Source organism: Protomyctophum parallelum (genome assembly GCF_964188405.1).
Source record: "Protomyctophum parallelum genome assembly, chromosome: 9".
Classification (NCBI taxonomy): domain Eukaryota; kingdom Metazoa; phylum Chordata; class Actinopteri; order Myctophiformes; family Myctophidae; genus Protomyctophum; species Protomyctophum parallelum.
This window is the reverse complement of record NC_139706.1, coordinates 6967359-6983240: the sequence shown is the minus strand read 5'-3', so window position 1 is coordinate 6983240 and position 15882 is coordinate 6967359. Positions and strand designations below refer to the sequence as shown.

General features: G+C 45.5%; 1 protein-coding gene across 1 annotated transcript in view; it reads left to right on the top strand.

Moving 5' to 3' along the window:
* The window catches only part of arap1 (ArfGAP with RhoGAP domain, ankyrin repeat and PH domain 1), a gene marked incomplete at its 3' end in the record, with an annotated part of 114937 nt that overhangs the window by 65527 nt on the left and 33528 nt on the right, over positions 1-15882 (top strand). Inside the window, exons 16-19 of the mRNA XM_083772512.1 lie at positions 9103-9277; positions 12369-12503; positions 12923-13058; positions 14230-14332. Of these exons, the coding sequence (XP_083628638.1) occupies positions 9103-9277; positions 12369-12503; positions 12923-13058; positions 14230-14332 (549 nt within the window). The remainder of the gene's footprint in view (positions 1-9102; positions 9278-12368; positions 12504-12922; positions 13059-14229; positions 14333-15882) is intronic.

Below are 15882 nucleotides of genomic sequence, written 5' to 3'. Positions count from 1 at the left end.
TAGCATACTTTTACCATTGAATTAGCCTATACACAGACAGCGACTGATCAGCCTATTTTGGACGATATGGGTCTTTTCTCGAGTCAGTGTGTAGTCTCACTAGTCTGTGGTTAGGTCTCTTTGGTGAATTCTTGATCAGTGTTGGGCGCGTTCGGAAATAGCGCACTGAGCCCACTGTGCAATGCAAACTAATAGGCGAGTGTGCTCCGGTGTGGTATTTCCGAACGCGCCCTTTATGTCACGCCCTCAAGAACAACTACAAAAGAAACAAATTAGCACTTTTTAACACCTCTTGGACGGCCGGTGTCTCTCAAGACAGACTGTTGCCTGAGGAACAACAGGGGAGGCGCTGTTTTCCCGAATATTTGACGATGGGATTCTCAGATTGCCGGCGGAGAGGTCCAAAATGTTCGGAATTCCCAGAAAATATGTAATGTAAATGTAAAATGTCCACGAAAATCTTCATGGGGGCCGAAAGGGGCCCTAGGATTCTTCATGGGGGCCATGGCCCCGTGGCCCCCACAGACTCTACGTCGCTGCTCCGACGGGGCTGGGTTTCGCTTCCTACGTCACACTACAAACGGTGACCTATCGAATTATGCGTCCCACACCCCCTCCACAGGCACACAATTCTTCAAGTTACAATTCTCCATGATCGTGTGGTGATGTAAAAACAATATCTGTACAGTAATATGACAGTTGCGTCGGTAAAAAAGTAGCCTAGCTGGATTGTGGGAGCGTGCAGATTTATTTTGGCATGGAGAGATGTGTGCTAATAGTGTGGCTCGGTCGGAGATAGAGCACGGACAAATAAACTGGTTTTTATTCACTAATAAATTCATTATTAATCTTATTGGAAAAAATGGCTTCGTTAAGACCTCCATATTATTATGGTCAATGCCTGTGTGAAAAGTGGAGCGATTGGTGCAGGCAATGAGGAGATAAGTGTTTGTTTCTGACAGACAGACAGACAGACAGACAGACATTCAGACATTCGCTCTATTATTATTAGGATATTATTATTATTATTATGCTTGTGAGTGCGTGTCGCTGGTGTTGTTCTCTTAGATGGTGCAGGGCAGGCGTGGCACGCACCGCAGCAGTAAAGTCTTTATGAGGCTGTTTTCGTGGACACTTTTTGGGTTTTTTTGGAATATTGGCCTCGGCGCGGCCGATGGCTTCCACTGGTTCATGACATCTGCTTCTCTCATTCGTCCGTAGCACTCTACTCCTCACAGCTCTGTGACTGTGTGTGTGTGTGTGTGTGTGTGTGTGTGTGTGTGTGTGTGTGTGTGTGTGTGTGTGTGTGTGTGTGTGTGTGTGTGTGCCATCCATAGGACTCTGTTGTTGCGCTGGTCTGTGTCGCCGGTAGAAAAGTAGCAGACTACACTTTGTGACTCCATAATTACGTTTTTTTATTGTTTTCTAAATTAACCTCTGTTCTGCCCCTTAATTCTCTCTCTCTCTTTCTCTGTTTCTTTTCATCCAAAATTATATCCTCATTTTTCGTTTCCTCCCTCGATCCCTCTTTCTCTATGTTTCTCTCATTTCCCCACTGCCCCCTCTCTACCCCCCCCCCCCCCCCCCCTCTCTCTCTCTCTCTCTCTCTCTCTCTCTCTCTCTCTCTCATCTCTCTCTCTCTCTCTCTCTCTCTCTCTCTCTCTCTCTCTCTCTCTCTCTCTCTGTCTTACGTCTTTCTCGGAAATATTTTCAGATCTGCTCATGATGGTATCACAATGAACCACATGTTGATTTGTGCCCATTTATTTAATTAGCCGTGCATCGTACACTCAGTGACACGCCGTGTGTGTGTGTGTGTGTGGTGTGTGTGCCTGAGTGCGTGTGTGTGCCTGAGTGCGTGTGTGTGGGGACTGGGGAGGGTCACAGACAGACACTAATCAGCCTCTGATTGCAGTGTGTGTGGATTCTGGAACACTTTGATCTCCCCTCTCTCTGTTTTCTGTCTCATTCTTGTTTTGGTTTCCTTTCTCTCTCTCTCTCTCTATGTTTTTTCACCCCCCCCATTCTCAAATCTGGAGCTACAGGGCCCAGACTGAAGACACACCCTGATCAAATCTCTCTCTCTCTCTCTCTCTCTCTCTCTCTCTCTCTCTCTCTCGGGGACATTGTGTAAGAACCTTGGATTGCTGTGTGTGTGTGTGTGTGTGTGTGTGTGTGCGCGTGTGTCATCAGCAGCAGATGTTTGAGGGCGGTAAGAAGCCCTGAAATACTTAATGCAGCTTCTTTCCTCATCAATGCGACATCATGTGACCTGATTGGTTCCTTTTATGGACCAGTGGCTTCATGTCTACCACTGGCAGACAGGCCATTAGATGAGTATGACGTGTGTGTGTGTGTGTGTGTGTGTGTGTGTGTGTGTGACTGTGTGTGTGTTCCAGTACCGTCAACAGAATACTGAACATTTTGTGATTTCAAACGTCGCAATTTCCAAGAAGAGACGGCCTAAAGGGGGGGGGGGTGCCGTGGATGTGCACCAGACTCTGTATGTTTTGTCTGTGTTGATATCTGCTGCGTGTGTTATCGTGTGTGTGTGTGTGTGTGTGTGTGTGTCCACGCTTATACACGTGTGTGGTCCCAGTACTGAGTGAGTTAGTGAAATAGACCAGGCGCAAGAGAGAGAGAGAGAGTCAGTGTGACAGAGACCTATGGAATGTCCCAATCTTGATCCAAATGAGCCGAAAAAACAGATGCTGTGCATGATCTTCTGTACGTGAGGAGAGACCCGTGTGTGTGTGTGTGTGTGTGTGTGTGTGTGTGTGTGTGTGTGTGTCTGTGTGCGACTGTGTGTGTGCGTGTGTGTGCTTGTGCGTGCGTGCGTGTGTTTGAGGCAAGATCTCCTCAGCTGTAAAAACAGTGCCTCTTCCTTCACCCAATTTTCCCATCTCTCTCTCTCTCTCTCTCTCTCTCTGCCTCTCGCTCTTTCTCTCTCTCGCTCTCTCTCTCTCAGCTTGGGCTGTCATGATGATTAGCCTACAAGTCGACACAAATAATTGCGATTCACAATTTAATTGTTTTTTCCTTTTGCATTATTGAACACATGAAGTATTCCTGCTTGCCTTTTATAGCATTCAGCGTTCAGACAGTGTGTCACCATTGTGGTCAGTGTCGGTGGTGTTTCCCTGAAGGTGGGGCGGAGCCACCGGAGGTGCTCATTAGTTCCAGATGGACTGTATAAGCTCATATAAGGCCAGTACATCTTCAGTACGCATAATGAGGCCTGATTTATATGCTCGGTTACTCGTTACTCGAAAACAGCAGATCTACAAAACACACGAGGCCTAAGGGACTATACTGGAAGAGAAGCTGTATCATCATGTAACTTTAACCCCGCAGGTTACAGTTAGCGTCTGTATGCTAATGATTCATACTGTAGTCATAGATATACTCCCATTTTATGATTCATATCGTGCTCCCATTTTATGGGCCTCCCAGTGGCATTCAGATCAGTTTGAATCAGCAACAAACAGAATATCGTGGATGAGAGCAGTGAGAACTACTCATTGATTCCCATATTTATTTCTGGCTGTGTTTGTCAGCCTTTTCTTGTGCTTGTTTACCTTGTTTAACCCATTTAGACCTGGTGTAACCTATACGTTGTTTTACCTTGCCTACCAGATGCACCCTCCGTGTGTCATATACTGTACACGTCTGTGTCTTTTTGAGTGGTGCAACCACGCCAAGGAACAGCAATGTCCGTGCCCCGCGTCCGCCTATGTGTTCACCTATGTATGTGTTAATGAGCACGAGTTTGACTATTATTACCAGTAGGGGCGCTGTTGTGCCAGAAAGAGAGATAGTGCTGTACTGTTGCCTGCTAATGAGAGAGAGAGAGAGGAGGGGGGAGAGAGAGTGGAGTTGCACCACTCAGTTCACACGGGTGTGATTTTTTTTCCCACACAACCCTAGTGGGACTTTGAATGACGCGCTCGCAGGATGCAATTGGACCGATGAACTGTCTATCAGCACTGTCTATCAACGGGTCTTCCGTGCATTTATCTATCTTCTTATCCTCTTCTTTTTGCCTCCATGTATGCTTTTATGCTCTGTGATGTGAAGCACTTTGGTTCAACCGTGGTCGTTAGAAATGTGCTATACAAATAACGTTTTATTTGATTTGATTTTGATTTGACGGGTCGCGAGCGCGCCATTCAAAATCCCCCTAGGGTTGCGTAAAGACTAAAGACCCCTGTCCAGACTAAAGACTAAAGACCCCTGTCCAGACTAAAGACTAAAGACCCCTGTCCAGACTAAAGACTAAAGACCCCTGTCCAGACTAAAGACTAAAGACCCCTGTCCAGACTAAAGACTAAAGACCCCTGTCCAGACTAAAGACTAAAGACCCCTGTCCAGACTAAAGACTAAAGACCCCTGTCCAGACTAAAGACTAAAGACCCCTGTCCAGACTAAAGACTAAAGACCCCTGTCCAGACTAAAGACTAAAGACCCCTGTCCAGGGTGTCTGCTGCCGTGTTCAAACCAACTCTTGGATGTGTGTGTGTGTGTGTGTGTGTGTGTGTGTGTGTGTGTGTGTGTGTGTGTGTGTGTGTCTCAGACACACATACGTAGTCCCAGGAATACATAGACCATACATAAATGGGACATTTTGGCCGATATCAATATCTGATATAATTAATTGCTGTTATGGCCGATAACCGATATTACCGATGTCGATATGATCTCATTCTGTATTGAAAAATTCAATTCAATTTTGTCCATTCTGAAAAATACATGTAACACGGTATCTGCACTCAGATTTAACGTTAATACCTCTATATTTAATATTTTGAGCTTGTAGATCTGTTCAAGCTGTTACTTTGGGGCTTGTTTTTCAGTAAAGACAGACCGATTAATTCATCAGTCTGATTGATTAATCAAACCCATGCCCATTCATCTAAAAACAACTCAAATCGGCCGATACTGATGTGTTTGCCAATTAATCTCCCATAAGAACGGGTAAGGACTATTATAAATAACATCTATTCACACGTGTACAGGGTATATGTGCGTATAAGTGTTTGTGTGTACAGTCTTATTATTACTATGCAGAGTGCAGGTATGTGTGGCATGTGGAGATGTTGCAATAGCTACAGCCGGTGAATGAATGGTTGGACGTGGTGGCATGTTTAGACCACAGTCCTTTGTTTGTTCCGTTTAGTTTTTACTTTTACTTTGTGATACATTCTCTCTCACTCTTATATCTATCTCTCTCTCTCTCATGATGAATGAATGTGGATGAGTTCCCATTAACTATGTTAAACAAGCCATCGACGTCCATTATAGTAGAGGGTGCCGTGTTGCCTCTGACTTGGGTCTCGAACTGGAACTTGTGTGTCTAGTGTCTAGTCCCTCCAGACGCTGTGCATCAACTGGAACTTGTGTGTCTAGTGACTAGTCCCTCCAGACGCTGTGCATCAACTTGAACTTGTGTGTCTAGTGTCTAGTCAGTCCCTCCAGACGCTGTGCATCAATGTGCAGTGCAGTGATGTGCTCTGTTATGTTATGTTTATGTTGATATGAACATCACAATCACATTGCACAATTTGTAGATGTGCATGTGTTGCTCATGGGCGGAGCTTGCGGTTCAGGGGTTGCATTGCACCCCCTGGTGGCCGGGGTGAAATTGCTTCTTCTTTTTTTTCTCGTCTCACCACGCATCAAGGAAGCAGGCACGACAGCAATTAATCTTAATGTCTTTTATCGGGTGCACGGTCTAGGAAGAACCTGTTAAACAAGACAATACCAGCACTCACGGAACTGTCCTTAAAGGAACTTTATTGTTTCGATTTCCCAGAGAATAATTTTTCAGTTCCTCGTACCTTGTATATATATTCTTTTTACCTTCCTTGTCTGGTTAAATGTGGTAATGTGTAAAAACGCTGAGTCAGACTTGTTGTTCACAGCGCACACCTGACAAAAGATATGAAATATTCAGACTGTACATGACATGACCAAGACATCTCCCTTCAGGATTTGTGACATGGGGTACCAGAGCTAAAGCAAACCCATATTACTAAAGTATGGCTTTCCCGGTGTATTGTGCAGGAGGCCATCCAGCTGGCTTATGCCAATACAGGGTTTCAGCCTCCTGAAGGCCTTAGGACCCAGGATGCTGCCATACCCTGCGTAGAGCAGGGTATGCTCTGCTGTGGGCCTCTGCTGGTAGAATCTAAAGCAGCAGCATAAAATATTTGCGAGGAAAACAAATAGGTCAAAATGGGCATATTGTTTTACAGCCCAATAAATCGTCTTCCATTGGCCTTCATTGAGTTGATTGATTGACAGCTGATATGACAAGCCTCTGTTACGGGTCTCAGGGCTGCTGAGTACCTCATTAATAAAACTGAACCCGAATAAACAGGGATAAAGACGGAGCAATGAGTGTTGCTTTTCTTTCCAGAATGTAACTGAGGGGAACCGGAAGCTGCGCTCCTTATATTGGGACCCCAGAGAACAAACGTTCCGTCCTCACTGCATGTTACACTTTGCTAGTGTAATTAATTCATAGTATTAATTGTAAACCTTCATAAAACGAAATAATTAAATAATTAAACAGACTCTTAAAACACATCAAGTTGGGTCACACTCTCCTGGTGCTGCAACACCTTTGTTGATTTACTCAACATTGGGGCTAATATGTCAGCCCCAGATAGTTCAATCACATTGGAAGTGGCTCGGAAGGCATCCTTTGGTTAGACATAAGGTTGGTGTGGGGTGCGTTAAGACGACCGGATTAAGGTTGGTGAGGGGTGCGTTAAGGGTTAGGTTAGGTTTAGGTGTGCTGTCCCGTGGGAAGTTAGGTTAGGGTGAGGGTTTGAGATAACATCGGTAGACAACTTGACTGCGTGTGCGTGCGTTTATCTTGATTTGTGAGTTCTCTTGGCACAGTACCATGGGTGTGTACGCATAACAAAACCATGCTGCTTCTATGCAACGATTGGTATGTGGTAATGTGGTTGACAGACACGCACTGTAGGAGGAGGAGATGAGTTCAGATATGTACCAGTGCCACTGTCTGCTATTTTGTTTAAAGTGGCATTACACCTCAAGCAGACTGTAATTATGAAACGTTTTAATTAATTGTCTGGTTTGGGTGTTATTTTGTTCATAACGTGCATGCTATTCTTGTGTAATCCTCAACACAGGATTTGATATATCCAGACTAACATTATTAGTATTGCCTTCACCACCAATAACCATGATAGTACAGCAGCTATCTGCACCCGGGGGCATCACTATGCCAGCTTGTGCATGTGATCGACATTTGCATTAATGTTTTATTTTTGCCACGGACATGCAAAACAAATTACCAGAACACAAATGTATAGCCTACAGTACTAATAGACTCTTGACGTGTCATATATTGTCTACTCTATTCCACTACGCTACAAATTTTAAAATAAGTCACTTATCAAAACTTATTTTTGGGGAAAAGCTACAACACATTACGGCATGTTGTGACCTTGTAGATCAGCAATTGTCCTTTCTTCTTAGCCTATAATGACATGCCCAAAATCAGGATGTCAGGGTTAAAGTAGTTAGATATATAGTTACCCAACTAACTTACCCAGCAAGACTGGGAAGTTATCCACTGTATACTGGCAGGTGGCCGTCCTGAGACAGGCATTATATGTGGCATAATGCATGGTCCAAGTATATTCCATGTTTGGGATTTCAATAAATGGGTCTTATACAGTAAGTACAGTTGCAGTCCGAGAAAGGGACCCTTAGCTGCAAAGGTGAATGGTGAATTATTGCAGATGGCCTTTCAGAGGACAGTGTTACTTGGGGACATGAGGAGACAGGAAGTTCTACAGGCTAAACTAGTTTTGTTTGTCAACGTAGCTTAAATAGTTGGTGTCAGTTCATTAAGGTGTGTACTCTACTCATGCATGTCAGGATTTAAAAGCAATGTTTCACTGTTCACTGTTTCACTGTGTTGTTGTGGAGCATTTGCTATAACAAAGTAGATAGACTAGACCCCATGCAGTAGTGTCATTGCTGTAACTTGGTATCTGTAATGTGTTCTGTTGCTGCAGGGTGAACTACTGTATGGGTAGCATTATAGTATAATTGATGCCTTACAGGGGGCATATAGGGCTGAGGGAACATAGGCCTGAGGGAACATAGGGCTGAGGGAACATAGGGCTGAGGGAACATAGGCCTGAGGGAACATAGGGCTGAGGGAACATAGGCCTGAGGGAACTTGGGTACGGTCCCCATTACAGGATACTGGTTTCTTCAGTATTATGGCAGACGAGGCCAGGTCCTCTAAAACGGAACAATTGTCAATTTGTTTAAGATACGTTGAGCAGCTTGAAATCAAGGAGCGTTTTCTGTGTTTTATTGATTGCTCAGCATCTCGTGGTGCAGCTGCTATAGTGGGACGCTATAAACACAGGACTGGAGATGGGTGGTTTAAAAAACATCCCAATTGTTGCTCAGAGTTATGACGGTGCCTCCGTAATGTCGGGTCACGTTTCAGGCGTGCAGCAAAAAAAATGAAACCTGTGCACACACACACACACACACACACACACACAGCACTACGGGGTTTCATTAGTACAGCAGGTAGTAGTGTGCTGCTGTACTACCTAAATAACTATTTTTTTTAGGGGTTAGGGCATTGTATCGCTGGTCGCTCGCCAAGCTGTCGCACCCCCTGGCGTCTAGTTCAAGCTCCGCCTATGGTGTTGCTTACAGTTTATTAGCATGTGTGCTAGTTTTCAACTCCAGTCCACGGTAGACTTTTTCTAAGTATACAATAACACTTTTTAACCCATTCTGAACGGGCACCCATTTTGGTCAGCATCATGTTATGCTTTAGCTATTTAAAAATAGCAGATCTACAAGCTCATATCGCGCCACCGAGTGGCGCGATACGAGCTTGTAGGTCTGCTATTTTTGAAAAATCGAAGAGCGACTGACATTTCTAGAATCTGATCTCAGGTCAGAATGGGTTCGTCAGACCAGTGTGTGTCCGGCGGAAACCTCGTTATGAATCTGATCTCAGGTCAGAATGGGTTAAGTACGTTTGTTCAGACATTGAACCTGTGTGTGCTGTGTGTGCGTGTCTCTCCTCAGGCTCTATGCATCAACGTCCAGTGCAGTGACGTTCTGGAGACCCTCAGCCTGGTGTTCTGCGGCGCCGACGTGAACTGCCCCACGGACGTGGCAGACTGCCCCTCCCCGCTGGCCCTGGCCCACGCCCACTGCCAGCCGCTGCAGGCCGAGTTCCTCAGCCTCAACCTCAACACAGGTAACCCCACTCTAGCCTAACCTGACGCTGCCAGATGGGGGCGGTATTGGGTAACCATGTTCCCCAACACAGCACTCATCTGGGATCTCTCAGGGAGTTGAGCTGACAAAAATCCGTTCCGTACCGAACCAATCAGCGTGAATTACATTTCGCTCACCCCCGGAGTTGTGGGGTGACCAATCGCGAGGCCCACTATTCAAAGTGAGACTTTTGTTTTGCTGAGACGTCGTTGGGATCTGTTTGTAACCCCGCCCCCCTTGGACATAAATCTTCCACACCGACGTTCCAGACTAATGTCTATTGCCGCTGAAGGTACCCGACCCGGTCACGTCCTCGCGCGAGCCCATATAGACTCTAATGCATTCCGTAAACTTCCGGTGTATAGAAGAGCCGCTGTTGGACTGGCCCCATGAAGTGAACGGAGTTTGCGTAACTCTTGTCTATCTATGGCTCTGACACATGCTAAAACATGCTATAGGGTTCATGTGGCTGTAAGCCGATTTTACGCAGACATCTCGCCATGTCAGTGTGACGAGGATCCGCTATTAATGCCGGCTTTGTCTCTGTACACAGAGTGACTCTGCGTCGTCACCCTCTCCATGTGTGTTGTGTTGTGTATACATTGCATGTTGGCGTGGCGGAATAAATCAAAGTGTCACACAATGACAACAGCAGCGTTTGATTGTGTCGCCAGATACGAGAATAACATCATAATTAAATTTGCGGATGATACCACAGTGATCGGACTAATAACCGACGGTGATGAGAGGGCCTATAGGAGGGAGATAGAGGATCTAACTCTATGGTGCGATAACAACAACCTCTCACTTAACACCAATAAGACCAAAGAAATCATTGTAGACTTTAGGAAGTCCAAAGGCATCCACACCCCCATTTCCATCAAAGGGTCATCTGTCGACATAGTTGATAACTTTAAATTCCTGGGCATACACATCACAGACACATTCACATGGTCACTCAACAACGAGTACATCCTCAAGAAGGCGCAGCTGCGACTGTACTTTCTGAGGCGCCTTAAAATTTTTGGCTTAAGTACAAAAGGACTAGTGAACTTTTATCGCTGTATAATTGAAAGTGTCTTAACTGGCTGTATCACAGTGTGGTACGGTAACACGACCGCTCAGGACTGCAACAGGTTGCAGAGGACCATTAAAACAGCAGCTAAAATCATCGGCACTACAGAATTACCCAGTCTCCATAACATCTACACCACTCGCTGTATGAAAAAAGCCCATAACATCATGGAAGACACCAGCCACCCCGCAAATACCCTGTTCAAACTACTCCCCTCCAAAAAACGCTACCAGAGCATCAAATCTCGTACCACCCGTCCCAGTAACAGTTTTTACCCCCAGGCAGTCAGGCTGCTGAACAGCTGACCTTGAACTGTATTGCACTTCACTTCACTTGCACTTTTCTTTTCCTGTTTTTTGTCTTTTCTTGCACTATAGATGTTTGTTTATGTCCTGTGTATGTAAGACGGAGAGTGCTCTGAGCAAAATAAATTTCATTGTATGTATACTCTGTATCTATGCAAATGACAAATAAACCTGAACCTGAACCTGAACCTGAACCATTTCACAGCAGCTGTTGGTACAGTAGATTCTACGCAGTAACATTGATTGACAGCCATCTACTGTACATACAGTATACGTGGCATAAGAAGGCTTCTTTTCCAAATGCCTATAATGTACAACTCACTCACCTCCATGTCATTTCACTATCTCTCCCTTTCCTTAGCTCCCCTCGCTTATTTACCCCCCCCCCCTCTCCCCCCCCCCTCTCTCTCTCTCTCTCTCTCTCTCTCTCTCTCTGTTTATCTGCATTTTAAAAACCTGTAAGAAGATAAGTCCCCCATAAAGTTGTCACTGTCACAAGTTGTAAATGGATGATAATCACATCGCCAGCATTGTTGTCGTGCTACAGCTTGTGTGGTTGTGGAGAGACTGTTTACTACGTCAATTTCAAAGGAAAAGACGGTGCTGTTTTTCCTTCATTTATTTTTATGATGGCTTTCTCAGATTGCTTGTGTGGTCACACACACACACACACACACACACACACACACACACAAACACACACACACACACACACACACAGGGTTTTGTCAGTGTAGCGAGTCTAGCGACCATTGGTGGAAAACGTACTGAAAGGTTTTTCTTTAAGTAAAAGTATCAATACTGTAATAAGAAACAAAAATATTGGCATCAAAATGTACTTGGAAGTACGACATGTAAAACTCCAAGGTCCCATTTCAGGTTTTTAAATCTATAGTATTGGCTATTTTCAAATGACAATAATGTATATAGTACAAGATTGTACGTAAGTACAGTACTTAAGTAAATGTACTTAGTTTCTTTCCACGACTGGTAGCGACTGTGTTGAGAGAGGCAGCCTGGGAAACAGAAGGTCCCAGGTTCGACACTGACCATTCTGACCGGGCACCCATTTTGGTGTCAGCATCATGTTATGCTTTAGCTATTTAAAAATAGCAGATCTACAAGCTCATATCGCGCCACCGAGTGGCGCGATACGAGCTTGTAGGTCTGCTATTTTTGAAAAATCAAAGAGTTACTGACATTTTTAGAATCTGATCTCAGGTCAGAATGGGTTCATCAGACCAGTGTGTGTCCGGCGGAAACCTCGTATGAATCTGATCTCAGGTCAGAATGGGTTAACCATATGAGCTATAGTATAATCTACAGAACGGATTGAGGAGCGATAGCACCGCCCCCCCCCCCCGCTATTCACTTCAATGGAAGTTGCTCAGTGGAGTTTTGTAGCCATAGAAGAACGACACCGTCTTCTGGGTAGTACCTCTCGAGCGTCGATATGATTGGTTGGAATCCTGTCATAGTACCCCTTGAGCGTTGATATGATTGGTTGGCTCCTATCGTAGTACCTCTCGAGCGTTGATCTGATTGGTTGGCTCCTATCGTAGTACCCCCCTGCGCTGTTCTTGTAGTACCTCTGCGTCGGTCACGTCCCGCCTGCAGTACCAGGTTTTTGACCAGTAAGGGTGGCGGCTTCAACCCCCTTTAACCCCTGCCTGTCCCGTTATGTCTTTCAGAGCTGCCGCGGTCAGAAGCGGGCGGGCTCATGGAGGCGTTTCCTTATAAGGCCCTGCCCTCCGTCTGCCACAACGGCTTCCTGTTCAAGACGGGCTCCATGATCAGAGCGATCACCGAACGCAAGGGACAGGAAGGTACGCACGCACACGCAGTCACGCACGCAGTCACGCACACAGTCACACACACAGTCACACACGCAGTCACACACGCAGTCACATACGCAGTCACGCACGCAGTCACGCACGCAGTCACGCACACAGTCACACACGCAGTCACGCACACAGTCACACACGCAGTCACGCACGCAGTCACACACGCAGTCACGCACGCAGTCACATACGCAGTCACGCACGCAGTCACGCACGCAGTCACACACGCAGTCACACACGCAGTCACACACGCAGTCACATACGCAGTCACGCACGCATGCAGCTTGCGTGTGACAGTTACGAATACATCGTTCTAGAGCATAACTGCCTCTATGAATTTCCCTAAAACAAAAGACGTGTTCAACCTTGTGTTCAACCCGCTGCCTGTGTGTGGATGTGTTCAGAGTTTAGCCGGCGATGGTGCACGTTGAACGACGGCTGCTTCAGCTACTACGAGAGTGACAAGAACTCCACGCCCAACGGAACTCTGAAGGCCTGCGAGATCCTCTGTCTGTCTGTCAACGCTCCCAAGAAACATGGGTATGTACTGTAGTAGGGATGCACCATTGTGGCACTGATTGGAGAATATCATATTCTCTGTTCATATACAATTCCCTTTCTTTTTCATGTTGCTCTCACAATGTTCTTAGACTCCATAATGCTTACTTGGCGGAGGCACAGCTGTGTGCAGCGTGTAATCATCCTCACGTAATGCACACTCCCCTGCCTTCACCAAGGTCGCGACACTGCTATATCTTGCTACATCCATCAATGGGGCCAGTCAAAGCCACTGGTTTCAACCAGTTGTTGCCCAGTATCTCAGAACTTGTCATGTCGTCCCAACTACTCCTTGAGAGAGGTTGTGATTTCGTCATTTGTATACATTCCAGAATAAATTTGCCATCAGACCAGACTTTTCTACAGTGCTTTTAATTTCTCATCTTGTGCTTAAATAATCTCCGATCAACACCATAGTCGGAATCAGCCATATCGGCCATAAATATGCCATATCGGTCTCAAAATAATACTGATTATTTAATCGGTTTTCACAAAAATCTACTTTTAATGACCACCCGACAGGAGTTTTCATTAGCGTTATTGCCATCACCTGGGTGGGTCAGTTGTGTAACTTTCTCAACGTTAAGCCGCATGTATTATACTGTATGCTCAACAACACAGCCATGCAAAATATACCATTGACAGATATGAGGTGGCGAAAGCTTGACCTGCATAGCGACGGTTGCCAAACTAGTTGGATTGGCATTGGACAATCGCTTTCTGGGGTGGGATTTAGCCAAGAAGGGCAAACGATGCATGAATATATTATCTACACAGCTACAGAGCAGTGATGGTACATTAACCCATTCTGACCTGAGATCAGATTCATACGAGGTTTCCACTGGACACACGCTGGTCTGACGAACCCATTCTGACCTGAGATCAGATTCTAAAAATGTCAGTCGTTCTTCGATTTTTCAAAAATAGCAGACCTACAAGCTCGTATCGCGCCACTCGGTGGCGCGATATGAGCTTGTAGATCTGCTATTTTTCAATAGCTAAAGCACGACATGATGCCAACACCAAAATGGGTGCCCGGTCAGAATGGGGTACATACAGTAACTGTTATGATCCTCTCTCTCCTCCTATCTCAGTTATGACTATACAGTAACTGTTATCATCCTCTCTGTTTTCCTCTCTCCTCCCATCTCAGTTATGACTATACGTTTGAGCTGTACTCGGACTCGGAGCGTCTCTATCTGTTTGGCACAGATGATGAACAGAGCCACAGGGAATGGGTCAAGTCCATTGCCAAGGTATGAAGACCGCTGCCTTTTGTTGTTTCTTACTGTGCTTGATATACTGTACTGTGTGATACAGTCTCCTGACGTAGAAGGAACTCACCTCAACTTTAAACTTTGAGGATTGCACAAGCAGGCATGCAGCCATTTGGGCCTGATTTCACCTACTGTATTAACTGCTAATTAACAGGGCTGGCTAAAGACTCTCTTTTTTTTTTTTTTTTTTTTTTTAGATTTTTTTTTTTTGCGGCTTACGCCTTTTATTGATTTTTGAAGGGACAGACAGTAGGCTGACAGGAAACGGGAGAGAGATGGGGGGATGACATGCAGTAAAGGCCGTGTCGGGTCCGGGAGTCGAACCCGCGGCACACTGCGACTGGATTACCAGTCCGGTGCCCAGACCGTTACGCTACGGCCTGGGCCAAGACTCTCTTTGTATGTTACACACAGTCATGCTCTTTTGTTTGTGCAATTAATTTAGACATTTCCTTCTTAAAAAGCTCAATTGACTTGACGGCGTATAACAAAGAAACCTAAAACCTAAAAGAGAAACCATTAGCTTGAAGGATATTTTGGTTTTCATCATTCTAGCCATTTCACTGAGCTGAATGTATTGCTACAGATTGTTGACATTCCAACTCTTCGCGCTCTCCAGATCTTTTCCTGAAGGTTTTCTGAAAATGCAGGTTTTTATCCACTGACTTATTAGCATAATGCTAATTCTACTGCTTTGCTACTGAAAAGTAGTATCCAGCAGAGGAACTCTATGTACTGTATATGCAGTGACTAGAATTAACCCATTCTGAACGGGCACCCATTTTGGTGTTAGCATCATGTTACGCTTTAGCTATTGAAAAATAGCAGATCTACAAGCTCGTATCGCGCCACCGAGTGGCGCGATACGAGCTTGTAGGTCTGCTATTTTTTGAAAAATCGAAGAACGACTGACATTTTTAGAATCTGATCTCAGGTCAGAATGGGTTAATCAGACCAGTGTGTGTCCAGTGGAAAACTCGTATGAATCTGATCTCAGGTCAGAATGGGTTAACATATAACACCTTGTCGTAATGTCCTCCTTCCTCACTGACTGTGCTTTACTGATCTACTGACCATAAGCTCAGTGTCCATAGTGCTGTCCTGATGCCTGGGAGGACACGCACTGTATTCGCCCTCATGTCATCAGTGTCCATAGTGCTGTCCTGATGCCCGGGAGGACACGCACTGTATTCGCCCTCATGTCATCAGTGTCCATAGTGCTGTCCTGATGCCTGGGAGGACACGCACTGTATTCGCCCTCATGTCATCAGTGTCCATATAGTGCTGTCCTGATGCCTGGGAGGACACGCACTGTATTCGCCCTCATGTCTGACACAATGGTGGGATTGATCGCTAGCGGTTCAGAATCATACTGTTAGGGATAATGTAAAGATTATGTGCAGAATTAGTTCAGTCATGTAATTTTTACTCGGGGCGTCTCTGGATGGCGTGAATGTATACAAAAAAAGGAAACCCGGGTGGTTTAATAATCCCCGGGCCGTGGTGCCGGCCGCCAGCTTGGCTGCACT